General features: G+C 45.4%; 1 protein-coding gene across 2 annotated transcripts in view; it reads right to left on the reverse strand.

Annotated features, from left to right (window-relative positions):
• LOC138448858 (zinc finger protein interacting with ribonucleoprotein K-like) overlaps positions 1 to 27,892 on the reverse strand; it is a 360,764-nt gene that overhangs the window by 313,533 nt on the left and 19,339 nt on the right. Inside the window, exon 1 of one of the 2 annotated variants that reach the window (XM_069604725.1) lies at positions 25,295 to 25,348. The exons of the other annotated variant lie outside the window; for it this stretch is intronic. Within the exon in view, the coding sequence (XP_069460826.1) occupies positions 25,295 to 25,345 (51 nt within the window). The 5' untranslated portion in view covers positions 25,346 to 25,348. Of the gene's footprint in view, positions 1 to 25,294; positions 25,349 to 27,892 lie in introns of those variants that run through there. 2 annotated transcript variants of the gene reach the window in all.

Here is a 27,892-nt window from a genome sequence, read left to right on the forward strand (position 1 = left end):
GTGGCCTTCTTCATGTGGCAGACTGTATTATGGATTACTGGTTAGAAGGTTGGGTGTGCATATGGACAGTCGGGAATGTATGCCTTGCCTGGATTGTGGTTGCATGCGCTTCACGGTTGTGCAAGGTAATGGGTGTCCATGTAGGGCTGGACCAATGTTGTATGCATATCCTACTGTCAGCTGAGGGGTGCCCTGTGTGATAAACCAAAGGGTGTCTCACCCGCTAGTCCTCGAGGACTTGTCATGCAGGTGGCCAGGACACGGCCATCGCTTTGGATCCAGTTCCTGACAGAGTGGTCCAGCACTGCGTGGGTGCTCAATCGAAGGTCTTTGTAAGGTATCTAACTGAGAAGTGGCAGAAGTGAAAGTGAGAAAAAGGTTATATCAAGAGAACGAGTAATTTCGAAGTGGTCCTGCGACAGGTTGAGCAAAATTCAGCACACAGTCGAAAGTCTTCCATTTTTGAAGTAATCGAACCTTGGGAAAGTAGATAAAATTGGTCCGAGCCTGGCAGAGGGAGATCAATTGAAAGCTTTGTGTTAAAGTGGGTCTGAGCCCGGTGGAAGGGACCCGGGGTGAACCGAAAATCACAACATTGTTTCCCACACTATTTTGCATTTAGAAGTAAGGATTGGCAATAGGTTTATTAGTATAGGCCCTTTTATTTTTGCGTTATTATTTAATGGTCGTAACTTGCTCGCATCTTTAGATTTAGGATTAGATAGGGGGTTTTTTCAAACCCAATTGAAGTTCAATAAACTCCCTTAAACTGTGATCACTTGTGTCTGTTTTACTGTTTGATACCATGCCTCCCTTACAGTGCATACACCTGAAATCAGTTAGCTCTCCTCAAACGAATAAAAGGCAACATCTCAAGACACACTCTGAGCAAGGTGGAACACAAGTATGAGCAGAACCTCTGGGATGAAGGCACACGTACTGGAGCAGAGCAACGGACCAAGGGATGAGAGCAGCAGGCCAAAAACCCCAGACCAAGAAAGACACGTGGAGAAGGCCAGATCCCACAAGTGATGATTGCATTGTGTTTCAAGGACGCCAGCGACCCTCCCGGGTGAACGGCAGAGTTGGGGAGGCGAGGCCAAGCCTATGGTACTAACCGACTCGTGAATTGGAAATAGCAAAACAAGAAGGAAGCGCACATAGCAACTGCGAGTTGACAAGCGACCTGAGAGACCGGTGTGTGTTAAAGCGAATTAAGTAGCAACATTATATCACAAGTGAAGGCTGCACAAGTGTGGAAGAGATGCGAAGAAAGACAGACCTGTGAATAAACTTTGAAGTAAAAGGCAGCTGGGAGATCAGCGATACTAAGTGAGGGAGACCCGAAGTACAATACACTTGGGGAAGGGAGCCCACTGGCAGGTTTGGGTTGAACTGTGACGTGAGAGGTCTGAGCTCGACAGAGGGGGACCTACGTAAACCGTGTGCTGCAAGGTCTGAGCCAGACAGAGGGGGACATTTGTGAACTTTACGTTGGAATACAATTTTGAAAGTCAAGAAAGAGTTTTTAACGTGGAAAGTCCAGGCGGGCCTCATGGAACTGCTTAGAGTGTTAGAAACCGAGCCAGAGTGCGTCATCCTGCCTATAAGGACAGCTTTTAACGTGAGGAGGAGAGCTGGTTCAATTACCCTTATTCTTTTGAACACTTGATTTTTCCTCTGCATACATTTCTCCTTTCTATACTTTTTATACAAGAGATAGGGTAGGCATTAGGTTTTGGTTAGCATAGGCCATTTTGATTTTACAGACTTCACTAGGACTGTTTGTTTATCGTTCGATAGTCGAGACTACTCCCATATTAGTCATAGGGCATTATAGGAGTTTCTCTGACCCCAACATTTTTCAATAAAGGTTTTACAAATTTCATCCATGGTTTCAGTGTCATACTTGTGATACCATGCTTTCCCTACACCTGCTAGCTATGGTGGTACGATTGCGACATTAGTGGGACACACTCATTGTGGAGGAATTTCTGCTACTGGTCTGTTGCACTTTTGAGCAGGACATCTACAGGTGTTGATTTTGTGTCATACGTTACCTGTGTGGCAGCTATTTGGCTAATGTGTCTGTTCATGGATGCTTGGTGTGCTGGTAAGAGGTGGTGGTGATGTACCAATTGATAGGGTAACTGTCCATGATACTTGCTGTTCCATGGTAGTTGCATATGTCCTACATGAGGGCCTTCTCTTTCTCCATCGTGAGTCTTTTAGGGGGTTCACACCTTCCATGCTTTCTGATGTACAGACCGGAGGAGTCACATTGATTGCTTGTGCACTGGCTGGGCAAATATCTGCTGGGTGACTGTATGTTGACTATTGGTGTTGCTGTGCAATGGATCCATGATTCACTCATGCACTGACCAGGGTCTTCCTGGCTGCTGGCTCAGACCTCTGCCTTTACCACGCCCTCCAGGCCTGCAATGTGGAGGATGCTGCTCACTGCCCCCCCCCCCATACCCCCAGTTGCAGTGGGGCAACAGTTCCTCCACCAATAGCTGCTGTCTCCATATGGTGGTTTGAGACAAAAACATGTCCTCACAGTCCAGTGGGACATGTCCTACAGCCACCACAGTGTTCTGCCCAAATGGCATTCTTCCACTGCTGGAACGTCTTCCTGTTGTGTGACCCAAGCAGCTCCTCTGCATGGGCTAACACAAGCTCTTTCTAAGTACATTTTAGCTTGTGTAGCTGCATTTCTGGCACCTTGCCCTTGCCTTTACCTCCAGACATGTTTTTCCTGTGTTCTGGCATGGCACTTCCTTCGTGGTGACTGAGTGGATTCAGTTTTTAATGATGGCTACTGCTGAACTTCCTGTTTGAGTCACGACGGCTTCCTATTCGGTGGTAATTCTGCCAATTCACAGCGTTAACAACAATTCTACCGAATATTGGCAGATATATTCCCGCTGATAGTTGGTGCATGTTTCAGTCTACTCATAACTCGGTAGAAATTCTGCTTGGATGCTCAACAGGAACTGTAACTCAGCCTGCCAGAATTACTGCAAAATATTACGCCAAACTCATTATGAGGGCCTTTAAGTCTCTGTGAAACAATAAAAGTGTTTGTATCTCAACAAAACATGTCCTGAGTTTCAAACCAAGATGATGTATTGCTCCTTATGTCAATTCGGGTCCTCTAATCCTCGTGTATAGGAGGCCCCTTGATCTGGGTCTCAGGGTCTTGCGTGCACTGACACTTTAGGCCAGGCTGTGGCCAGAGCTGGGGATTGGCAACATGGAAATGAGACCCATCACCTATTGTAAGATCTGGCCAAATGAGCTTCTCTATAGACACAGCCAAGGAGCTTCACCTCCATTTATCGAGATTGTGACTCTAATCCCAATCACCCTGTCCTCCTTGACTCACAAGGGTTTCAGGCCTGAAGGGAACCTTCCTGTACCTCTTTTCTCACCTCCCCGACATCCTGCTATGTGCTTGTTTCTCCACCCAACCTCCTGCAACATCCTCTTGCTTGGCTCAGGGTGCGATTCCATGTGTCTGCTTCTTCTCAGTTCCTCTCTGTCAAATTCCTAGTCTTCTTTCACACCCCTCCTGCTTACTCCCATATCCCCATCTCACTCCCTTCTCCGGTCTCCTCTTTTCACTAGTCTGCTGCTGCCCCGGCACCTCCTCGACACCCTGCCATGCTCTTGTTCCACAACCCTTCTCGCGGTCATGCTTTTCAGGCTTATGGTTCAGCTCTAGCACCTTTGTTTTCTACAGGGCTGCAGTGCCCTTTAATCCAAACTTCTTTACCGAATTCTCCTCCCAGGATCTCACATTCAACCTTTTCTCTTGAAATCGCCTCCATTAATATTATCCTCAATTCCCTACTTAATAAACACCTACAACTCTCCCCTCAAAGTACCTATGCCTACAAACTTTTCATTTTGCCCACCGTTTCTCCTCTCCTCCACATCATTCCCTTCACCCTCATCCCCGTCACTGGTCTTCTACCTCTACCCCTCACTACTCCTTTCACCCTCCTCCTTTCTTTTATTGACCTTCCTTCTTACCACCTCCTCATTCTCCTTTACCGCTAACCCACTCACCTACCATCTCGCCACCTTTCTCCAGCTCCTTTTGCTCTCACTAAAACCTTCCTCCTATGCTTCTCCGCTTCCAAACTACCACTCTGCTGCTCTGAGACAGGCGAGCTGACATTGAACTGTTGATAATAGCCCTTTACCAATTTCCGGGTGTCGTCATCTGATGGACTAGGCATGCTTAGTGGCAGGGAGACTGTATAGAGGTCAGAAATGTGAGGTTTTCTCAGCAAAAGCCATTTTATTATATTCAAAGTTTGGATGAACGCTTCACTATCCCTACCCTGACAAGGATTTCCCTGCCTAAAATAAACTAAAGGAAACAGTCTAACAGAGGATATCTGTCCCTCAAATTTATACATATAACAAATAAATGAGGAAATGCATGGCAGTTCAAAACAACAATGAATTCACTATGTAACCACAGTCTCTCTTCACAACCTAGTCGCATTCCCCTGTCCCAGGTTTAAATGCGTTTCTGCTTCCCAGTTCAACAAAACACCACAATGAAGTCCTGGTTTTCAACAAAAGCTCCAACACTGACTTCTGCCACTTCAGCTCGTCAGCAGAAGGTTCCAACACAGAAAGTATAACGTTTCTCTTCCTCTTTGAACAAGTTTTCAGTTCAACAATAGCAACAGTAATTGCCTTAGTCAGGATGATTTGCCACAACAAATACATTCCAAACAAGTATTCCTTTGCAACAGCTTTACTCAGCTTTTCATTTAGCACCAAAAACAACATAAACTGCCTATGTCTCCAAAGGTTTGTCATCCGGTTATACTCCCCTGCTCAAACAACGTTTCACATCAACAGTGCTTTTGTGGTTTGGTTCAACCGACAAGAGATTCAGAACAATTTCACAATATTCAATAAATTGCAGCTTCAGTACTTGCAACAACTCTGTGGGGAAAACCAGATTCGCATTGGTGCTCTTTAATATTCTTCTACAAATTATGCTCCTCTCCTTCTGATATCCCTTCCGGTTTATAGTGAAAAAACCGAATCACAAAATCTCGAAAACAAAAATCTCGAATCCAAAATCTCGAAAACAAAAATCTCGAATTTTTTTTTTAATACGTTTTTATTTCGAAATGGGGGGGTTCCCCCCCCAACCCCCCTTTTTTCTTTTTATTTTACCCTTTTTTATACTTACCTGAACCCACAAATACATATAAATAAATAAATAGAGATTTTTTTTTTCGAGATTTTGGATTCGAGATTTTGGTGATTCGATATTTTGTTTTCGGTTTTTTGACCGACCACCATCCCTTCCCCAGAAAGACAGCCTTTTTGCCACTCTTGTTTCCCCACTACACCAGTAACCAATGGCTGCAAAAAACAGGGTTTCTTTCTGCTTCTTCTTTGGCTTTGACAATGTGAGTTTACACCAGCTTTCACCATATGTTGGACAAAGTGTGGGCAACAAGTCTCCCAGCTGCGGACCGTCGTTCATTAGCCCCCTTCTGCTATTGGCAATGTTGACTAAATTGTGCTTGCCTCAGTTTTAATCAATTTTGGCTTGGGCAATGCTTGTAGGTCTTGACTTTTACCAATGGTCTCTCTTGGTTTTGGCAATGCTTGTTGGTCTTAGATTTGGCCAATATCGCCCCCTTGATTTGCTGGTCTTCTCACAGACTCACATATTTAACATTACAGTCACTTGCCTTGGTTACAATATGTTGCCTTTCACTAGTTATCACTTTTGAAATCGCTTTCTCTCCTACGTGAGTGTCGCGTTTGCTGCTGTTCAATAGTTTGGTATTCAAAATTGAGCTATGAACTTCTTTCACTCCTACGCAAGCATTCCTCACTCGCCAAAACGCCTGCCTGAGACAGGAGAGCATGGATGGAGCACTCTGTGGTCACTACAAACCTGTGAACTCACTGGGTAAAACATGCACCTCTTTTCCCCCCGCACGACTTCTGATTCTGCGGCTTTTCAGAAAATGGCTTCCTTCAGTCTGCCTTTGGTCACACCACCTGCATTTGGAGCTTCTCATGCCACGCAGGTCTTCTGATGTACGCCAGCCACCAGAAACCTCCTCAAGAATCTCGGGTACACGCCAGCCACCCGAGTCGGCCTTCCGGGAAGGAAAGCTTCCCTTGCCTTCGTTTCACACTGTGCAGCCTCTGCAAACCGGGTCTCGAACGGGCAAGCTTATCTCCTGCACGGTTCCCGCTACGCAACCTCTGCCCTTCTGTGAGGCACAGACCCTGTCAGGAGCGGCAGCTGCAATCTGCCACACAGAGGTCCCAGTGTCTTCTCTCTCCTCCAGCTTCAGTCTGGGCAGCCTGCACGGGTCATGCTGCATCTTCTTACTGCTACTGCTTGTCTCCTGCTCTCTCTTGACCTGCACCTGGGGGGGCTTTATAAGCCTCAGGTGGGTCATGTATGTGCATTAATGATTTGACTACTCCTGCAGCATTGCAACTCTTCAGCCTTCTTCCTCGTCCCAGAAACTAGGGAATAATGGGACTTGAAGTCCCTAATGACAAGGTTAGGTTTCTGAGCTTTATTATCACTTTTAATCACAAATGTGTTCCTCACAATATTCTTTAAAGGAATTTCATAAGAATTAGTCACCAAACTTGATTGACAAGGGATAGGCAATTCTTTTAAGCTGTTATCATTCAAAGACTTTCATTCACTGTACCTTTGGGTGTCTGAGAGGTTTGTAGCTTTATAAGTCTCCCGCACTTTAGAATGGTTTTGATTTCTCCCAATACCTAGGAGTTTGTGATCGTTTTCACTCCTATTTTTATGTGCATCTTGTGGAACAGCAAGATGGTTATTACAACAAGCCATTACACAGTTTGGCATTGTGGAGTTATCCTCCCTAGAGGAAGACAAATAGGGTCTCATCCCACAGATTCCTCAGTCCCCTTGGCCTTTTCTCCTCCCAGGTGATCCTCCCACAGAACGCCACCCCCAAGATCAAGATCAGAAAGCATCTGCCTTTCCCTGGCCACCTCAGAGAAGACGTTAGGCAGGGAATTGGTGAGGATTCATCACAAAAGCCCCGGCATCTTTGGAGGAAGTATTTTATTAAACCAGCCACCATCTTGGAACATACTTTTTATTAACACCCGGGGCCTATAACCTCAGCCCGCGTTTCACAGTACTCATCGGCTGCCACCCCCACCCCGCAGTGCCATCTTCCTTCCCATTCCCTCCCTCCCTCACGTTTCTCCCCCCACCCTATTTTCCAACCCCCCTTCCTGCCACACTTACCTGAGTGTTGCGGTGGCAGCACCCGCCACCGCCTCACCACCTCTCGCTGGCCACCATGGTAATGGAAGAGGGGCTGCATATAGAGCCCTGCCTTCTATCACCATGGCCTCGTGGTCAATTAATGAAAATCTCATTTTTTTATTTTGTTTAAATGGCATTATCACCCCGTTACAGATTCACTCGGGCCTATAACGTGGGCTGCCGGGCTGTTGCCCCCAGTTCTAGCCCTTGGAACAGAGTAATAACGCCATAATGTTCTCTCTGCTGGCTGGGTGGCAGCTGTTAATCTCCCTCCTTTTCTGCTGCAAGGCCCTCTACCCCCAAAGTTGATTTCGTCTCCCTCCTGTCTTCGGCAGGTCAGCCCGTAACATAAAAACTTTGGATAAAGAGGGAGATGCTGGAATGTTGTTTTCCCGTCATTGGGCCTCATTACACGTTAGGCGGTAAGGGTTTACCGGTACCGGTAAGGGCACCGGTAAACCCTTACCGCCTTACTACGAGTTCCCTTTTTGGGACCCGACCTTAACGGTTGGTTTCACCAGCCGTTAAAGTAGGGTGCTGCAAAGGGACCTCGGTGCTAATTACGGTACCGCAATTTGCGCTACCGTAATTAGCTCCTTCCCCATTCCCATTATGCCCTATGGGGGTAAAAATGGGAATGGGGAAGTGCCTTGGTGAATGGGGAATTACCGGCCTCGCTCACCTTGGAGTAGGGCGGTAATTCCGCCATCCACCAAGGCGGACACAGTAAAATACCGGCGGCAACCATGGCGCTAATAGCGCCATGGTTACCGCCTACCATGTAATGAGGCCCATTGTTCTTAAGAGGAAGGGGTGCACTTTCTTCTATTTTATTGCCAAGGGGGGCACATTTCCCAGGCTGGCCTCGAGGGTGAAAAGCACCTCTATGGAGCTCTCAGCTCTTCCCCACCATCTTCCTCACCCTGAACTGCAACTGCATTATTATATTTGGGGTTTTTCATGTGGAAAAGAGAGCGATTATGGGAGACATAGACCTCTTGCATGTGGTTTACTGGTTTACCAGCCAGGACCACACAATTTCGACTTGCAACATCCCAACCAATATTCTCTCTGGCTTCATTGACCTGGGCGTGATTCCTCAGTAGTATCTGCCCACCTAAATCCAGAGATTCACTCTAATGGACCCTGCCCAGGATTTTCATCTGTCAGTTTCTGGGTGCTAGCCTCTCCAAAATGAGTGGGGTGACATGGTCTGGGAATACAGCTGGCACTAAGGGTAAGGCAGTGATGTCTCCAGGTCCATGTGACAATGCCCATGGGTATTTGCACTATAGCTAAGGCTAGTGTGTAATGTAATGTATGGCCCAGTATAACATCAATAATTTGCAACACAGTCAATATATCACACGCAATTATCAATTATATTTTGGAATTAAAAGTATGAAAATACGGGGGGGGGGGTATGGCAAGCAGCGCCGGCTATGCAGACGCTTTGTTGAGGGCATCCGCATGAAGTCCAGGCTTGAAGCATAAGCTAACGCTTCTATTCTTCTTTTCACGACTTGTGAATGCAGAACTGTGGCTGCCAAGCTATAAGGAATGTGTGGTTGACAAAGCGTTGCTTAACTCAGCCCCGGAGCTATGCTGCAGTTGGATGAATACAACACCGCTGAGGCTGCAGTGTGATCCAAGATGGCGCTGTCCTATGATTGAAGTACGTTGCCAGCTGCCCACCCACCGGCCACACGCTGCTCATTCTAGATCATTAGCTGCGGAGCCGGAGGATCGTTCACCTCGACTACCTCGTTAAGGATTGGAAGCCGTTGTGAGAAGTGAAAGCAGAGGTTTCGTCAGAGGCGGCAAACATAAGTGACCGCTCCTCACGGAAAGAACAGCATGCAAGGGGGATGGTGGTGAGGGACAGCAGTGCTGTATGAGGCATCAGCAGATCTAATCTCCGGCTCGCTACTGAACGCGGGGGGCAGTGGCATTCCAGATAAGAAAGGCAAACTATCAGTATGCGGCGCAGGAGACGGTGATCTCCGAGGGGCCAGGTAGCACAGCGTTAAGCAACCTGGTGAACACAAAGCCTTTTAAGTATATTACCTGACTCGGTTGCATGGAGGCGCACAGTGGGTGCCAAGTGGTCAGAATATCTAACTGGTTTACCTACCTGTTCTGCTATATCTTTCTGGTGAGCTAATCCCATTGTCCTATTGGCATGTGAAGTAATCACGCTTTTCACCTGATCCAACTAATACAGCCCTAACTGTAGGCGAAGAGCCTGATCAGCGAGCCATCATGTCAACGCAATCAAAAACTCAAAACAACGCAGATATATCCACAATGTTGCTACCTTCAGACAAGGAGAAACAAGCAGAAGCGGTGAAATAGTTACCTCAATCTCCAGACTGCCCTGTGGGTCAATTGGCCACCAAGAATGACATTCAGGCTTTCGTCCTTGATATCAAAACCGAATCCCCTAACTGTATGTTCGAAATTTCAACTAAGTTGGACCGTCTGGACCAAAGGATTTTAGAAGTGGAACAAAGACTGGGGGAAACACAGGGTCAAGTATTAGATCAAACATCCACGATGGCTGACCCACAACACAGGATTCAATTGCTGGAAAAGAAAAGCAAAACCATGGAAACCAAACAAGAAGATATGGAAAATAGGGCATGTAGGAATAATCTATGAATCAGGGGAGTGCCCACCTCAATTTCGGACCAAGCCTTGAACAACTACATAGGAGATTTCTTTCACACTCGTTTGCCTCCGCTGGATAAGTCGCTGCTCCTCCTGGACCATGCACTCAGGTTACGCAATATATGGGCCTGTCATCAAACACCCCACCTGATGTAATCACTCTGGTTCATTTCTTTACTACCAACAGGAGATTATGTCGGCAGGTCATGTTACATGTTACATTTCTGATTCTGCACTCTCTCTTGGTTTCTTTGAGTTTCATCAGATACAAATGGACTGGCCTAAAGACTTGCCTAAGAACTGGCCTAACATCTGAACATCCGTGCCAAGTGATGTCACACAGCATAGCTGATCTGTGGAATGCCCTCTGGCCTCAGAGATGGGTATGAACAGCCCTCACCTGAGAAGTACACAGTTCTGATGCTGTTGGCTGAAGTCCCAAGGCTGCTAGAGGCTGCCATGCAGAGACAGTCTGCTTTTACGAAATGTATTTTCTTTCCCCCTGTTCGCCAAAATGATTTGGTTTGTTATCATACGTGGTGTTAATGGGTGGAGAATAATATGTAGCTTCTGCATTGTACATAAGGATGAGCCAGGCCTGGGAGGGGCGGAGCCGAATGCAGCCCTCCCAAGCACTGGTGTGTGTTAGCATTACCTCGCTTTTCACCCCAGTTCTGGCCTTGTGTATTATTTGTGTCCGAGTGCCTCGAATGCCTGAGACGGTGTGAGGGAGCTGAATGAACACTGGTATCGTGGGGAGCAAGACGAGCCTTTGACATGGCGCACACAAGGTGAGCTGAACCTATCAGGGCACAGTGTTAAGAATCTTTCAAGACCTGTCAACTATAACAATCCAGAAACAAATATCTCTCCGACACTTGATGTTATCCCTGCAAGAGCAAAAAAAAAAAAATCAGTATTGTTGGTTGTTCCCCTCCACACTGCAGTTCACGTTCAAGTGGACAGGCCGCACTATCAGCATGCTGGAAGATGCTGAGGAAATCATCGCAACTCCTGTCTGCAAGAAAAATGGCAATGGCGACTTTCTACCGGACTTCCACAAACCTGGCAGTGATGAGGTCTCCAAATCAAGATGTATCATATAGGCAAAGGTCATCAAAGGCGGTAGACCAGGGAAATCTCCTCTACACACCGGATTTACCGGAGACGCCCATGAAGCATGTATCCCGCAGAAGGTGGAAATTTAAATTACAAATAAAATGGAAGCGTTGCAAGATATAGTTTTCATTATGGGCTCCATGCGGCCCATGCCCGGCCGTGAGTGAGATGTCACTTGGAGGCTGAAGGGGCAAAATGCCCTGTGTTTTTCAGTACATTTTTGAATTGCTGGTTTTTGGTTTGCTTGTTCAATTAAAACTATGGTTGCCACATGGTATCATGATCTTCAGGAACTTCAATGGCAAAGGAAACTCATCTGGTTCCTCCTCCCTCCGCGGGAGACGCTGACTCGAGCTTGACCCTCTTACCCCATCAGAAACTGGAATTTGTGTCATTCAATGTGAATGGATTAAACTCTCCAGCAAAATGCAAGTCAATCCTGCGACGATTAAAAGGCCTGAATGGCACAATGATATTCCTGCAGGAAACTCATATACTCCCCCCGGACTTCGCTTGCCTTCGAATAAAAGACTTTCCAACACAATTTTTGGTTTCCAGCGGCTCAAAGACTGGTGGGATGGCTATTCTGCTGGCGAAAGACACTCCATTCAGGGAACTGGACATTATACATGATCCGGAGGGGCGGTATGTCGGTGTCAAAGGTATGTTTTTGGGGAACTGTACCCTCTGGTTTCGATCTGTACCCACAACGAAGGTCAACAACAATTCTTCAAACACCTGAAAGCTACAATTCTCCCCTTTCTTGAGGGACAGGTGCTCATTGGGGGTGACTTTAACAGGGTCCCTGATCCAACATTAGACAAAACGCATGACCCCCATTGAAAGATTTTAAGATTGTGCTGGGTATACTCCATTTCTTTAAATCGCTGGGGGTGGTCGACACCTGGAGGGTACTACACCCTGGAGAACGGGTCTTTACTTTCTTTTCCCCATGCCCATCGCTCCTCTTCTCGTATAGACCTGCTTCTAGCGTCCCCCTGTTAGGGGGAATTCTCTGTTTAGGCTGAATTTCCTAACCTAGTGAGTCCCCCAGCAGCTTTGCTGGATTTTTGGGGTTTATTTTTTTCTCCTGCCAAGAGTGAGACTCTTCTACCCTCACTCTTGGACATGATTTGAGTGTGTCTCTTTGATTCTAGATGTGTTTAATGGGCTATGGGGCCTTTTACTCCATAGGGCTTCATGTGTTTTTGTGATGTGTGTTACACAGCACCCTCAGTGCAGTAAAACAGGGGTGTCATAGTGACCCTCCAGTATAGACTCCATACCCCGGGACTGACTACTGTCTCCCAGGGCATGTAAAGTCACCATTGACTTACTAGTCTCAAATTCTGAACAGAACCAGTACAAACCATCATATTGTGGACGTACTGGCCGGGGCAATTCGATTGCCCCAGGGTCTGTTAGTCGAGGGGGCATGTCTCTGTCCCCCTGATCGAGTTTTGGCTGGTGGCAGTGGATACTACTTTTTATATCCGACCGCGAATATATCCCTATGGGATTTCCCATTGTTCGAGGCTACCAACTTTAATTATTTAATTCCTATAGCCTCGAACATACCGTCGGTTTATTTATTTAATATTAATTCTCTGGTTGGTATTTTTTGCCAGAACTCGGTTCTAAAATGGCGTTTGTGTTCGCTTCTGTGACTCCAACCCAAGTTGAGCTCTTTGTTCCACTTTTTGGCAGGCTTCTCCACAGAAGCCCTCCAAAGTGGTGCCACTCTGTCTGGGGTACTTAGGAGGGGTGGAGGGGGATTTAGGCACCCTAGACTGAGTTGCCTAGGTAACTCAAGTCGCACTCCACCCTGACTGGCCCAAGTGGTGAGCCGGCCGGCTCACCACTTAGCATGTTTGAGTGACAGCTAAGCTGAGAGAATGGGGGTTTTCTGCATAAAAGCAGGGCTTTGGGGACTGGAACTTTAGAAGTCGCCACAGGACCTAAGAATCCGACGAGGGAGAAGCTGAGCCGACCTGCTACGACGACACCACCGGTGGAGCCCTGCTGAACTGTCTCACCACTTTTCCCAACGACAGAGGAGATCTCCAGCCCAGAGTCTTCTTCCTTCGACTGGTGGGGATAACCAGTCTGCTTCCTTTTTTGCTTCCTGGAGCATCTCATGGCCGCCTTGCCTGTGCCAAGCTCCCCGGCAACTGGGATACCACGTTTTACCACTACCGCAAATCAAAAGGGTAGTACCTTTAACCGGAAAACTCTGCGGCTAGTTTCTTCCCTAGCAGTGCAACGACCTTCATCTTTCCTCCACGTCGAGATCCTCTCTTCCTCTGGACGACGCCGTGACTTGCAACCGCTGCCAGGAACAACTGCCCCCGCTGGAGGATTCTTTCCACATAAGGTACCGTGTTCTGCCTGGCTTCCCTTGCAACAGACTGTACGGGGAAGATTTAGCCCCGGCTTTCGACCATGGGTTAGCCTGGGACACCCTGGCTAAACTTTTCTGAAACCTAACTAAAACCTTTCTGAACTCCCTGCAAGACTTTTTAAGCCTGTTGTCATTGTGTGATCTTGGGTGCATTTGTGCCCTGCTCTCTCCAAGAGTGGGCCCGACTGATGGACTTTGGCTCACAAGTAACTTTTGACTTTCCTGCCTTGCTTAAGAGTTGCTAAGTATTAGTGTGGTGTATTTTCCTACATTCTGCCTTTTTCCCCTCCCTTTTTCGTTAACTTATTGGAGTGCCATCTATAGTTAAGCGCTCACCTCTGTCTGGAAATAAGTGGTGTTAGATAATAATAGTAATTGTGTTTAGAGTGATTTACAATAATAGTGCTGGAGTGTTTCAATAAGTGTGTTTTAAAATAAATAATGATATACCTTGATACCAAAGCTCTGGTCAGTGTTTGCTTGAGCTATTGTATCTGAGTGCCTATTGTGTATACTTTGCATACTACCTAACTCTTCTTGAGGGAAGTCTGACTGCTCAGCCACAGCTACCAGGTAATTCTGGGTGGTACAGACTGCTACCAAGTGGGTTTACTGCCAACACCTGTAGTCCTAAATCTTTTGCAGTGGTCCCCAAGGGAACTGCACAGGTTTCTGCCTAACACTGGTGTACAGCGGTGGGATTTGTATTGAGTATACATTTTAGAGTGCTTTAAGAGACCTTAGTGCAACTAACAACAAAGTTTAGCACTGAAAAAGTAATATTTCTAACATGTCAACTATGGAAAATTATAGTCAAGAGTCCCTTGCTACAAAAACTGCTGATTGTTTAAGAGTTCTCTGTAAGCATAAGAATCTCCTGACTAAAGGCAAGAAAATGGAATTGATAGAAAGGTTGTTAGCTAGCCAAAGTCTAGATGATGGTTCAGAGGACCCTACCATGCCAGAAACAGTAAATAACAGTATAGAGATTGATGTTGATCAAAACGTTGATAATCTTGAGGAAGAGTCAGAAGAGGAGGGTGAGGCTGCTGTGACTGTCCCCCCTATGCCTCTGTCTGCTCTGCCAGCTGTACCTACTGGACCTTTACCAGGTCCCACACTTAGTCCTCAATATCTTGAGCTAGAAAAAATGAAACTTGAGTTAGAATTCAAGAGACTGAATACTCAGGCTGAACAAAGACACCAGGAACTGAATCAAGAACTCAGGCTAAGGGAAATGGAGCTCAAGCATGAGCTAGAAATGAAGAAATTATCTGTAGACAATGCTTCTCTCTCTGACTCCTCTAGAAGTTCCAGTCCTAAAAGACCCCGGATGCCTAAGGAATTGATGGTATGTATGAGCCTAAATTGGATGTGTTGGATTGGTTGTCTCTGTTTGAATATAATCATGGGCTCCAGAACATCACAGGAAATTACTTACTGACCTGGTTGTTCTCTAGGCTTCCCCCTATTGCAACTGATGTGGTAATGGAAATGGGGGAGGAGGATAAGAAGGATTACGAATGTGTGAAACTAGCTTTGATAGCTAGAATTGGGAAGACCCCTTCCCAGTATCTTAAGAGGTTTAGAACCCTCAAAAAGCATGATGGTACCCCTTGGGCTACCTGGGTGAGTGAAGGGTTGAAACACTTAGAGGGATGGATTAAGGGTTACAAAGTGAACACTTATGAAGGTATGAGACATTTGTTTATGTTGGAGTCAATTTATGATGCCTGCTCTCCTGAGCTCAGACAGCACTTGGCTGATTCAAAGGAATTAGATTCCCGAAAACTAGCTAAGGCTGCTGACTTGTGGGTTGCCAACCGGGCCACTCACAAGGATTCTGGGGTAACTCAGAAAAAGGATGAGGGGAGACAGCCTAAAAAGGACTCCAAAGAGAATTCCAATACTGCAAATTCCAAAGAGGGCCCCAAACAAAACCATAAGGGTAAGCCACCAGGGAAACCGAATCAGGCTAGTGTACCTTCTGGTCCCAGACCAGAAGGAGGTCAGAACAAGCCTCCATTCCAGAGAGCCTTTGGCTCTTGTTATGTTTGTAAGGCCACTGACCATGTGAAAGGAGATCCCAGATGTAAGGGTAAACCTTCAGGGATCCAACTTGCCTCCTTAGCCTTCGCTCAAGAAGAGGAAGTCCCAATGGCAAGTGGAAACTTTCTACTGCTGGCTGATGAACCCATGGGAGTCTCAGCCAGTGTTTCTTTAGTCTCTCTGGGGTTGTGGGAACAACAGAATTTAGATGTATATAATTCTATCCCAGATAATATTAAAGAGTATTATAAGAACAGTGTCCAAGTGAATGGTCAGGAGACTCCTGCCATTAGGGACACTGGGGCCAGCATAAGTGTGGTGGATGAATTATTTTTCAAGGCAGAGGATGTTGCTAAGGCACCCAAATGCCTCACCAAGTTAGCTGGAGGGCCTGTGCAGATGTGTCCCCAGTTACCAGTTCTCATCCAGTGCAATGATATGACTGTAAAGATACCTGTCAGTGTACAATGCGAGGTGCCAGGAAGGGTTCTGTTGGGTAATGACCTGAAAGCTCTTGGAGTTGTGTCACATACCCCCAGACCTCCTAGTAAAAGGTTACAGGAGCTCACTAAACCTGCAAGAGAGAAAACCTTGAGAGGTTCTTCTCAGGAGATGATGAAGAAAGATATCACTCCTCCTCCACTGGAGCAAACTACTGCAGTCTCAACCAGATCAGGAGCTAAGGGGCAACCCAAAACTCCAAGGAAAAAGCCAGCAGCAAGCACTCCAGTGCTTCCAACAAGGACTTCCCCTAGGATGTCCAAAGTTACACCAGTAACTCCCCCTCCAGCTGAGGCCGAGAGGGTGGTTGAACCCTGTGTGGTTGAACTAGACTCTGAAGAAGAGCTAGTGGGAGGCCAAGACCTTATTGGAGACCTAGACCCTGAGGACCATCCTGAGCTGCAGTCTTTACTGGCAGAAGGTGGACCCAGCAGATCAGCTTTCCGTAAGGGCCAAAGAGAATGTCCAACTCTGGAAGGTCTCCGCCACCAGGCCACTTCTCAGGCTGATGGGCAAGAGCCTGGGAAGTACAGGTTACACTGGGAAGATGGCCTCTTCTACAGTGAACCAACTGAGTCTGAACCTGGAGGCTACAAGCGCCTTGTAGTACCCCAAGAAAACAGACAACAGTTCTCACAACTAGCCCATGAGACATCTTTGGCTGGTCACTTGAGTTTCAAGAAGACCAAGGAAAGGCTCTATCTCTACTTTTATTGGCCAAAGATGGGGGCTGAAGTAGATAAGTAGTGTAAGAGCTGCCATACCTGCCAGACTTCTGGTAAGGTTGGTTCCAAGAATGTGGCACCTTTAGTGCCTCTCCCAGTTGTGGGAGTCTCATTTGAGAGGGTAGGGATTGACATTGTTGGTCCCCTTGATCCCCCAACCTCCTCAGGCAACAGGTTTATCCTTGTTGTAGGTTTATCCATGCTACTAGGTACCCTGAAGCAATTCCTATGAGGACTGTTACAGCTCCGGCTGTGGCTAAGGCCCTCCTTGGTATTTTTACCAGGGTTGGGTTTCCTAAGGAAGTAATCTCTGACAGGGGTTCAAATCTTATGTCCCACTACATGAAAGCCATGTGGAAAACCTGCGGAGGTACTTACAAGTTCTCAACAGCATACCACCCTCAGACTAATGGGTTGGTAGAAAGGTTTAACAGAACCATGAAGAGCATGATAGGTGCTTTAGAGGAACCCCTTAAACGAAAGTGGGACCTTCTACTGCCATGCCTTCTCTTTGCTTATAGAGAAGTCCCTCAGGAGGGAGTAGGTTATTCTCCCTTTGAGCTTCTTTATGGCCATCCGGTCAGAGGTCCATTGGCCCTGATCAAGGAGGGTTTGGAGAGTGCTCCTTCCCCCAAGCCAGTCAGAGTGACTGACTATGTGATAGGTCTCCGACGGAGAATGTCCCACATGATGGCAGAAGCAAGTGACAACTTGAAAGCTGGACAAGCTCTGGTCAAGCATTGGCATGATCAGAAGGCTAACATGGTTGAGTTCACGCAAGACCAGCTAGTTCTCGTTATGCTCCCAGCAAGGCAGAGGGCCTTGCAAGACAAATGGATGGGACCCTTCAAGGTTGTGGGAAAACTTGGAGAGGTCAACTATCTGGTGGATCTGGGCAAACCCAGGGAAGCTCCCAGAGTCTTCCACACCAACCGCCGTAAAAAGCCTATGTCTCTAGACCTGAAGTAGGAACCTTGCTTCTAGCTTCATCGGAAGAGGAGGAGGAGAGTGAAGCTCTACCTGACCTCCTTAGAGGCTTACCTTTGGACGAAAAGGTTGAAGGAGTTAATCTCTCTTCAGATCTGACACCTGAGCAACAAGAGGAGTGCAAATCTATGTTAAATCAGTTTGCCTCCCTGTTCTCACTTTCACCAAGCTTGACCCCTTGGGGCCAGCATGATATTCTCACTGGTGACTGTCTGCCAGTCAAAAGCAGAGGGTACAGAATGTCAGAACATGTCAGAACCCACATCAAAGGTGAGGTCAAGAAGATGCTTGATCTCGGGGTAATAGAGCCCTCTACTAGTCCATGGTGGTCTAGCCCAGTTGAGTTAGTACCAAAGGCAGGATCCAAAGAGTTGAGATTCTGTGTGGACTATAGAGCTCTTAATGCAGTCACCAAGACTGATGCCCACCCTTTGCCAAGGACAGATGAGTTGGTGGATAGGCTTGGCACAGCCAAGTACCTCAGCACATTTGACCTTACGTCAGGCTATTGGCAAATAGCCTTGACAGACCATGCCAAGGAGAAAACTGCATTTTCTACCCCAGTTGGCTTATACCAATTCAAGGTTATGCCTTTTGGACTGAAGAGTGCACCTGCTACATTTCAAAGGATGGTAAACCAAGTTCTAGCTGGGATGGAGGACTTCTGCATGGCATACTTGGATGACATTGCAGTCTTCAGCCACTCCTGGGAGGAACATGTGAACCACCTGGGACATGTTTTCCAGGCTCTTGAGCAGGCCCATCTGACCATATAAGCAAGTAAATGCCAAATTGGCCAGAGTAAAGTGGTCTACTTTGGGCATGAGGTAGGAGGTGGAGAAATAAGGCCTCTGCTCAGCAGGATTGAAGCTGTGCAGAATTGGACAACACCTACTACTCAAACCCAGGTGAGAGCCTTCCTAGGCCTCACTGGGTATAACAGGAAAATCATAGAGAACTATTGGACCATAGCTTCTCCATTGAATGTAATCTCCTCTCCAAAATTCCCCAAAAAGGTAAAATGGAATGAGGAGTGCAATCAGGCATTTGAAAACCTGAAGAAAGCTCTGTGCCAAGCACCAGTACGAAGAGCTCCTGACTACCACCAAACTTTCATTGTACAGACTGATGCTTCCAATGTAGGTATAGGTGCAGTCCTTAGCCAACTGGATGAGAAGGGTAGGGAGCACCCCATTTACTTCATCAGCCGTAAACTGAAGGATCCTGAGACAAGGTGGGCAACAATCGAAAGAGAATGCTTTGCTATTGTGTGGGCACTGAAGAAGTTTAGGCCATACTTGTATGGTTCTACTTTTGTCATTCAGACTGACCACCAAACCTTGAGATGGTTGATGCAAATGAAAGGGGAAAATCCAAAACTATTGAGATGGTCAATCTGCCTTCAAGGGTTTGATTTCACCATTGAGCACAGGTCAGGGTGTCACCATCAAAATGCTGATGGACTCTCTAGGATGTATGTCATCGACTAGAGGTATGAGGTTCATCCAGGAGTGGATTAAATCCTCCTGTCCCTTAGTCTGGAGGGGGCGAGTGTTAGGGAGAATTCTCTGTTTAGGCTGAATTTCCTAACCTAGTGAGTCCCCCAGAAGCTTTGCTGGATTTTTGGGGTTTATTTCTTTCTCCTGCCAAGAGTGAGACTCGTTTACCCTCTCTCTTGGACATGATTTCAGTCTGTCTCTTTGATTCTAGATGTGTTTAATGGGCTATGGGGTCTTTTACTCCATAGGGCTTCATGTGTTTTTGTGATGTGTGTTACACAGCACCCTCAGTGCAGTAACACAGGGGTGTCATAGTGACCCCCCAGTATAGACTCCATATCCCAGGACTGAATACTGTCTCCCAGGGCATGTAAAGTCACAATTGACTTTACTAGTCTCAAATTCTGAACAGAACCAGTACAAACCATCATATTGTGGATGTACCGGCTGGGGCAATTCGATTGCCCCGGGGTCTGTTAGTCGAGGGGGCACGTCTCCGTCCCGCCTGATTGAGTTTTGGCTGGTGGCAGTGGATACTACTTTTTATATTCGACCGCGAATATATCCCTATGGGATTTCCCATTGTTCGAGGCTACCAACTTTAATTATTTAATTCCTATAGCCTCGAACATACCGCCGGTTTATTTATTTAATATTAATTCTCCGGTTGGTATTTTTTGCCAGAACTCGGTTCTAAAATGGCGTTTGTGTTCGCTTCTGTGACTCCAACCCAAGTTGAGCTCTTTGTTCCACTTTTTGGCGGGCTTCTCCACAGAAGCCCTCCAAAGTGGTGCCACTCTGTCTGGGGTACTTAGGAGGAGTGGAGGGGGATTTAGGCACCCTGGACTGAGTTGCCTAGGCAACTCAAGTCGCACTCCGCCCTGATTGGCCCAAGTGGTGAGCTGGCCGGCTCACCACTTAGCATTTTTGAGTGACAGCTAGGCTGAGTGAATGGGGGTTTTCTGCATAAAAGCAGGGCTTTGGGAACTGGAACTTTAGAAGTCATCACAGGACCTAAGAATCCGACGAGGGAGAAGCTGAGCCGACCTGCTAGGACGACACCATCAGTGGAGCCCTGCTGAACCGTCTCACCACTTCTCCCAACGACAGAGGAGATCTCCAGCCTGCAAAGTCTTCTTCCTTCAACTGGTGGGGATAACCAGTCTGCTTCCTTTTTCGCTTCCTGGAGCATCTCGTGGCAGCCTTGCCTGTGCCAAGCACCCGGCAACCGGGATACCACGTTTTACCACTACCGCGAATCAAAAGGGTAGTACCTTTAACCGGAAAACTCCGCGGCTGGTTTCTTCCCTGGCAGTGCAACGACCTTCATCTTTCCTCCACATCGAGATCCTCTCTTCCTCTGGACGACGCTGCGACTTGCAACCGCTGCCGGAACAACTGCCCCCGCTGGAGGATTCTTTCCACATAAGATACCGTGTCCCGCCTGGTTTCCTTTGCAACCGACTGTACGGGGTGGATTTAGCCCCCGGCTTTCGACCCTGGGTTAGCCTGGGACACCCTGGCTAAACTTTTCTGAAACCTAACTAAAACCTTTCTGAACTCCCTGCAAGACTTTTTAAGCCTGTTGTCATTGTGTGATCTTGGGTGCATTTGTGCCCTGCTCTCTCCAAGAGTGGGCCCGACTGATGGACTTTGGCTCACAAGTAACTTTTGACTTTCCTTCCTTGCTTAAGAGTTCCTAAGTATTAGTGTGGTGTATTTTCCTACATTCTGCCTTTTTCGTTAATTTATTGGAGTGCCATCTATAGTTAAGCGCTCACCTCTGTCTGGAAATAAGTGGTGTTAACTAAGACTTGTCTGATAAGGAATAAGGAGTGTATATATAATAATAGTAATTGTGTTTAGAGTGATTTACAATAATAGTGCTGGAGTGTTTCAATAGGTGTGTCTTTAAATAAATAATTATATACCTTGATACCAAAGGTCTGGTCAGTGTTTGCTTGTGCTATTGTATCTGAGTGCCTATTGTGTATACTTTGCATACTGCCTAACTCTTCTTGAGGGAAGTCTGACTGCTCAGCCACAGCTACCAGGTAAATCTGGGTGGTACAGACTGCTACCAAGTGGGTTTACTGCCAACACCTGTAGTCCTAAATCTTTTGCAGTGGTCCCCAAGGGAACTGCACAGGTTTCTGCCTAACACCCCCAGTTTATGTCATTTATTGATGGGGTGTCCATCGGCCCTAGTGTATTATCTGATCACACTCTGGTCCTTTTAACTGTCAGGGTTTGTGACCCTAACCCAGCTTCTAAGCCCCAGTGGTGTTTATATGACCCAGTTTTAAACGATATAGCCATTAGAGACGCAAATGCTAAAGCCATACAGAATTATTTCCAAGAGAACCCTGCAGAACTCACGTCGACAGCAACCACGTGAGATGCCATGAAGGCAGTGATTAAGGGGGGGATCTAATAGCCCACACAGCAGCGTACTATAAATGTAAACGACAGGCCTGTTCCCAGCTGGAGCAGGAAATATTAGAGATTGAGGGGCAATATTTTAAAAAAGGGTGGTCTCCGAAACTCCATCGATGTCTACAAATTGCCAGGAACAAGTTAGAGGCCCTTTAAGCGGAAGAAACGGTGCATTCTCTTTTGGTAACTAAGCAAGGATACTATGCTAAGAGTAATAAGGCCAACCACTTCCTGGCAAGGAAACTGGCCAAAACTAATAAAATCATAATCAAAGTAAAAGGCGTACCATGATTATTGATTTGCGTGACCAACAGGGGGCAATACAGTATGGGGAACAGGCAAAAATGCAATTAGCAGACACCCACTTCATTGAAACTATGTCGGCATCAGGGAAGCCGCCTTACCACATCTTTCTTCAGAAGAAAGCACAGCCTTAAACTTCCCAGTTCAGATGGAGGATATAGATGCAGTTATTAGATTTCTGGAAACTAGAGCCCCAGGCCCGGACAGATTCTCAAAAACATTTTATAAAGTCATTAAAGCCCAACTTTTGGCCCAGCTGACAGCACTTTTTAACTCCTTCAGGGAGATGGGATCTTCAACTCCCTCCATGCAGTCCTCCACAACTATACAGCTGCTAAAACCCAATGAAGACCCTAAGGAGTATGCCTCTTACAGGCATAACTCCCTTTTAAACATTGATGCGAACATCTTCTCTAAACTCTTGGCCAATCGTCTAGCTCCAATACTCCCTGTACTAATAGATTCAGACCAAACTGGATTTGTTCTTGGGAGGAAAACAGGGGACAACATTCGGTGGGGCCTGACTCTGATATAAACTGTAACATCTGAACACCGGAAACTAGCACTGTTGGCGCTGGATGCCACTAAAGCATTTGACAAGGTAGACTGGTCCTTCATGAAACAAACCTTGGAGGCTTTTCAATTTGGCCCTTTCTTCAGAAAGATTATTCTGGCCAACTATGTTTCGCCTAACACCTCATTGCGGGTAAATCGGGAACATACACCTCCTATCCCCCTCACACGTGGGACACGTCAGGGTTGCCTTCTTTCCCCTTTATTATTTGCCCTGATTATGGAGCCCCTCGCTCAACCGATACGAAATAATCCCTCTATTGAAGGAGTCAAAATACAGGACTCTCAAGACAAAGTATCTCCTTATGCCGATGATGTTTTAAACACACTGACCAACATCCAATCTTCCCTTCCTTATGCCCTTCAGGAATGAAAATCCTTTGGAGAGGCGGCTGGTTTTGAATAAACTATGGCAAGTCGGTAGCATTGGGGCTCAGACTGTCTGCCGATGAAGTTTTTTCTCTGCAATCCTCCTGCCCATTCAGATGGGATCAAATTAACAGAATATTTGGGGGTCCACATTATTGCTTCTCCACTAGAACTATTTAGGGCCAATTTTCACCTCTTTTTAAAGTATTGGAGACAGACCTGGAGAGATGGGTGACTTTGATGGGATGGACCACTGCTGTCAAAATGAACCTGCTCCCCATATTTCTCCGTCTTTGTACATTTTTACCAGTGGAAATCCCGCAGAAATTCCTTGATCTCCTTCAATGCAAAATGTTATGGTTTATCTGGTGGGGTAGGAAGGCTAAAGTTCCCAAGAGGGTGATGATGAAGGGTGCCCGATTAGGGTGGCTTGAGGTTACAGGCCTCCACAAGTACTATGCAGCACCGCAGATCTCACATCTTTTGACATGGATGTCTCCCAACACCCCACCCAAGTGGGTTGACATTGAACAGGCTAGACTCCCACTCCCTCTTTGTTTCTTGCCTTTCGCCCCCTGCACGGAACGGAAACAGTAGCATGATTTGCTTATCTCCGCTGGGGCTACATTGAGGACCTGGGATTGGGCATTACGGCAAAAAAGATTGCAAGAGACACAGACCCTTTCTCCACAATCTTTTATAATCCAGCCTTTTCCCCTGGCATGCATCCACAGGCTTTTAAAAATTGGAGGCAAGGGGGCCTACAAACTTGATCTCAGCTGTTTGAAGACAACCAACCACGCACTTTTGAAAAGTGTAAAATAGTATTTGAGCTTTCTGAATCAGACAGATTTTCATATGTACAATTAGGTTACCGGTCATTTGGTCGAAAACCTGAAAAATATATATATATAAATAAAATAAAAAATTCGACCATTTGTCTTTCGACCAAATTGTGTCGACCATTTGTCTGTCGGCCAATTTTCTGTCGACCAAATGACCTGACAGCGTACAATTACGCCACTGTATAACATAGCCGTTGGTTAGACAAAGGGCCACACGTAATCTGAGCTCTATTGAGCTTACTGTTCAGGAGGGCACTCATGCTGGAAGTGTTTCTAGGATATATAAACTTCTACGAAATGACATGCTGGTGGATCGTCCTATTTACATGTGCCACTGGGAAGCTAATCTGGGTCAACCACTGGAGGACCAATCCTAGCTGGACATATGGACTAAAAACCACTCTTCCTCCAGATGTGTAACCAATAATGAATGTGACCTGAAACTCTTATTCGGCTGGTATTACTCCCCAGTACAGATACACAATTTTCTAGCAATGTTGGAGCCATCATATTGGCGGAAATGTGGAACACAAGGGTCATATTTTCACATGTGGTGGGACTGTCCGCTTATCAACTCTTTTTGGGATAAAATTGTCTCCATAATGGAAGCCATTACACACAATAGACTCCCAAACGAATCCGGAGGTCCTTCTCTTGGGCGCCCCAGTAAAAGAAGTTTACCCTAAATCTGGGGGGGGCGCTAAATTAATAACACAGCGCTTGCTGGCTGCACGGATTACGATAGCCAGCAGTTGGAAGTCCCCTGAAGGTCTGTTAACTCTTTGGTGGCTCAAGGTATGGGATATCCTGGTGGCTGAGAAAGTCACTGCAGCCAAAGAAGGACTCTTACACCAATTTACAGATATTTGGACCCCCTTTCTGGAATATGACCAAGAGTTCCCTGCATTAACATACAAACCCAACCTTTCAAGACTATTCCTGCAGGGTCCTTGAGCCAATTGGTGGTTGGACTGTTGAGAGGGAATGAGGGAGGCAAGGAGGGTGACACAATGCCATGTACTTTGCGAATAATTTTGTTTCGTTTTTAACGTGCACATTTTATTGCTGTAATGCTGATCTATGTGTTCAACCAAATATACATAGTTGTTAAAAAATAAAAAGTATGAAAGTGCATGTTTCTGTCCATGCATTCTCATTATATTTTACTAGAGGTTTTCAGTTTTTCTACTAACTTTCACAAACAGACCAAATTCTGTTTTTTCAACAAGCCATAATATAGTAGTTCATCTGCTGTTGGAGTCTTGAGGGAATCGAGTGCCAAGATCTAAAAAAACAAAAACGTCCTTGTTTTAGGGTGGCAGGGAAAAGAACCCTCTAAATCGATCCATCCTCCCAGATTTAGGATTCAGACACACATGTCCTAATTGTCAAAATAACAAGCTTTTCTAGAATGTACATATAAATCCATAATGCACTCTAAGCATTAATCATAGTATACCATTCATTCTTTTTAGTTTAGGCACTGGTCATACCTTTAATCCAGTTATGTATAATATTGTTTCTCGATTTGCTTTCCATTTCATTGCTACCCTGCATTCAGCAAATGAGAAAAACACAGATTTAGCCTGGTATCATATGAAAAAGACACAGGTTTGGTTCCTGTATCCCTACAGCCAGCATTTCTATCGACCACCTTAATCTAGCACTTTCGTACTGTTGGCATTCCCTAACCATGTTTAGAACTTGTTTCTTGTTTACATTTAAAACTTCTGTCAGCTAGATTGTTAAATGTATGTAACGGGAGCAGTGTTCTATATGTTCAGTTTAGTATGTTCTACTGTGGAAGTTGGAAATTGTGTTTTGAAATATGTTTCTTACATATATGCAGGCTACAAAAAGCAACTGAAACTTTGTCAATCAAATCTTCTTTCCATTTAACTTTGTTTCAATCTAGCTATTAGGCACAAGCCGACACTATTGCGAAGATGGGCAAGAGATGGAATTTGTGGAAAGCAAATGTGTTGACGGGTAGATGTTCCAGACTTATCTTGGTTGCTGCCCCTAAGCAGGTGAAGATAAATAACTTATTCATACACCCTGGAGCTCATGTTCCTGAATAATGTAATTTGGCGGCAGAGAGCCGTTACGTGTTGACATACACTTAGGCAGCTCCCCATCAGTTGGAAGGCAGAGTGAAAAAGTGCATGGCAAAAGGCGACGTACACCTGTGTAAGCATGGCAAGTGGCTCTCACTATAAAAGGTTTCATGATTGCATAATGAGGGTAATGTTAGTGGAAGGTGTAAAATCCTTAGAGTAGGGTTTGCACCTTCCATTAACGTTATGCCCCATTGGAAATGAGGTCCACTCTCTGTTATGTGTTTATTTTAAAGGAGAAGAAATATTGCACTCACCGTATGGACTAAATAAAAACGAATAATGTGCCCTTTTGAGTATGTGATTATGATTCCATTTAATCAACTTCAACTGTTATCATGTTTCCAACAGAAATTGTATCAGCAGGCCTCTAAATCAGCACTAGATGACGCCCACTGAGAATGGACTCCTGGTGAGTAAGAACAGGTGTGTTGTGTGCATGTATAGTACTGAGTGGGAGAGTGACTGGTTAGGTCTGGCTAGTAGTTTGCATCTTGAACATGTCACCCTTGGCATCAGTCTCACATTAACGTGATAATGGTGCAAGCAATTATTTTCCAGAATTTTGATTATAATTCTATACATGTTCCATTTGCTATGAATTGTTGAATTTTTATTATAGTGTTATTTTGGTTAAATAAACCTTTAACACTAAAAACAGAGGTAAATACAGTGAAATAGTAAAAAAAAAATCAATAGCTCATTTCACAATAGAAAATGAATCATAGAAGGGGCAATATCAGTTATTTAAAATCAATCAAAAGAAAACAAATCAGGTCCTGTACGCCCTTCCAAGGGGAAAAGTAAAGGTTTATTTAAAATATGTCTTTCCACATATAATGTAAAATTTATGACAGGATTCCTGGATCGATAGATTCTACTCCAAAACTGATCACTTTGTATAAAGCAGAGATACACGCCCAATTTGTCTACATAGGCGTTCTGCCTTAGGGATGTTATATGAAGCACCCTGAATTGACATTGTAGAAAGTGGATTCCCATGTCACAGAATAAAACTCCTCACTTTTGGGTCTTGGACATTAATAATATGTTGACGTTTATTGCCAACTAGTAAGTTAGATTGCTGCACTGAAATTGAGCAATTCCCAGGTTTCTGACCTGGATTCGATACTACTCAAACATTTATTATGGAGTTAGAACTATAACAGCATAAGGGGGCTGGCTGCAGTGACGGACTGGTGTAGACATGTGTTGCACACTTGCCACATGTTTCCAATAAATGGAAAATATGTGTAAATAATTCCTTACATTAATAAAACGTTGAGTAAATTCAAATCCTAAAATTACACACCAAGCAGTCAAAATGTAAGTAATCCAGTAAACATCACTCTGATGTATTTAATGTAACTGACTAAGAACACAAAATGTGCCAAGTAGGTCCAACGGGTTTTATGTTCATCAAATCTTCAGGGAATGTCATTTAAGGTTTGACAGAGAAACAATTCAGATAAAACACTACACTTCTAATAGTATGACTTTTTAAACATTCTATGGATACAATTTACTGACTCTAAAGTAGATGAGTAAAAACAAAGTGTAAAAAGGTGCCAGAGATAATTCTTAACTGTAATAAAGTAAACCACTACTCCACCTAATGTGCATTATGTCTACAGACTAATAGCCTCTATATGTATATAAAAAAACTTGGACTGCTGACGTAGGTAGAGTGTAGACTACTCAAAAACAGACCGATTGACTAGGAATATTTAATAAACACTTGCTCGATCAATACACACCCAGAGAATTCATCTCAAGCAGAAGGTTCAATTACAAACATAAAACAATGCAAAATACAATCCTAAATTTAAAAAACGTACAATGGTAAAACCAGACTATAAAGTACTAAAGTGCAAAAAATGTGCTAAACTATACACAGTGTCATTATAACACCCTAAGTGGGCAAATCTTTCAATTAATCTGTAGATCTTATTGAAGATTGGTTATCCCTTTACT

The sequence above is a fragment of the Ambystoma mexicanum genome, chromosome 1p, assembly GCF_040938575.1.
Source record: "Ambystoma mexicanum isolate Mex_15411 chromosome 1p, UKY_AmexF1_1, whole genome shotgun sequence".
Taxonomy (NCBI): domain Eukaryota; kingdom Metazoa; phylum Chordata; class Amphibia; order Caudata; family Ambystomatidae; genus Ambystoma; species Ambystoma mexicanum.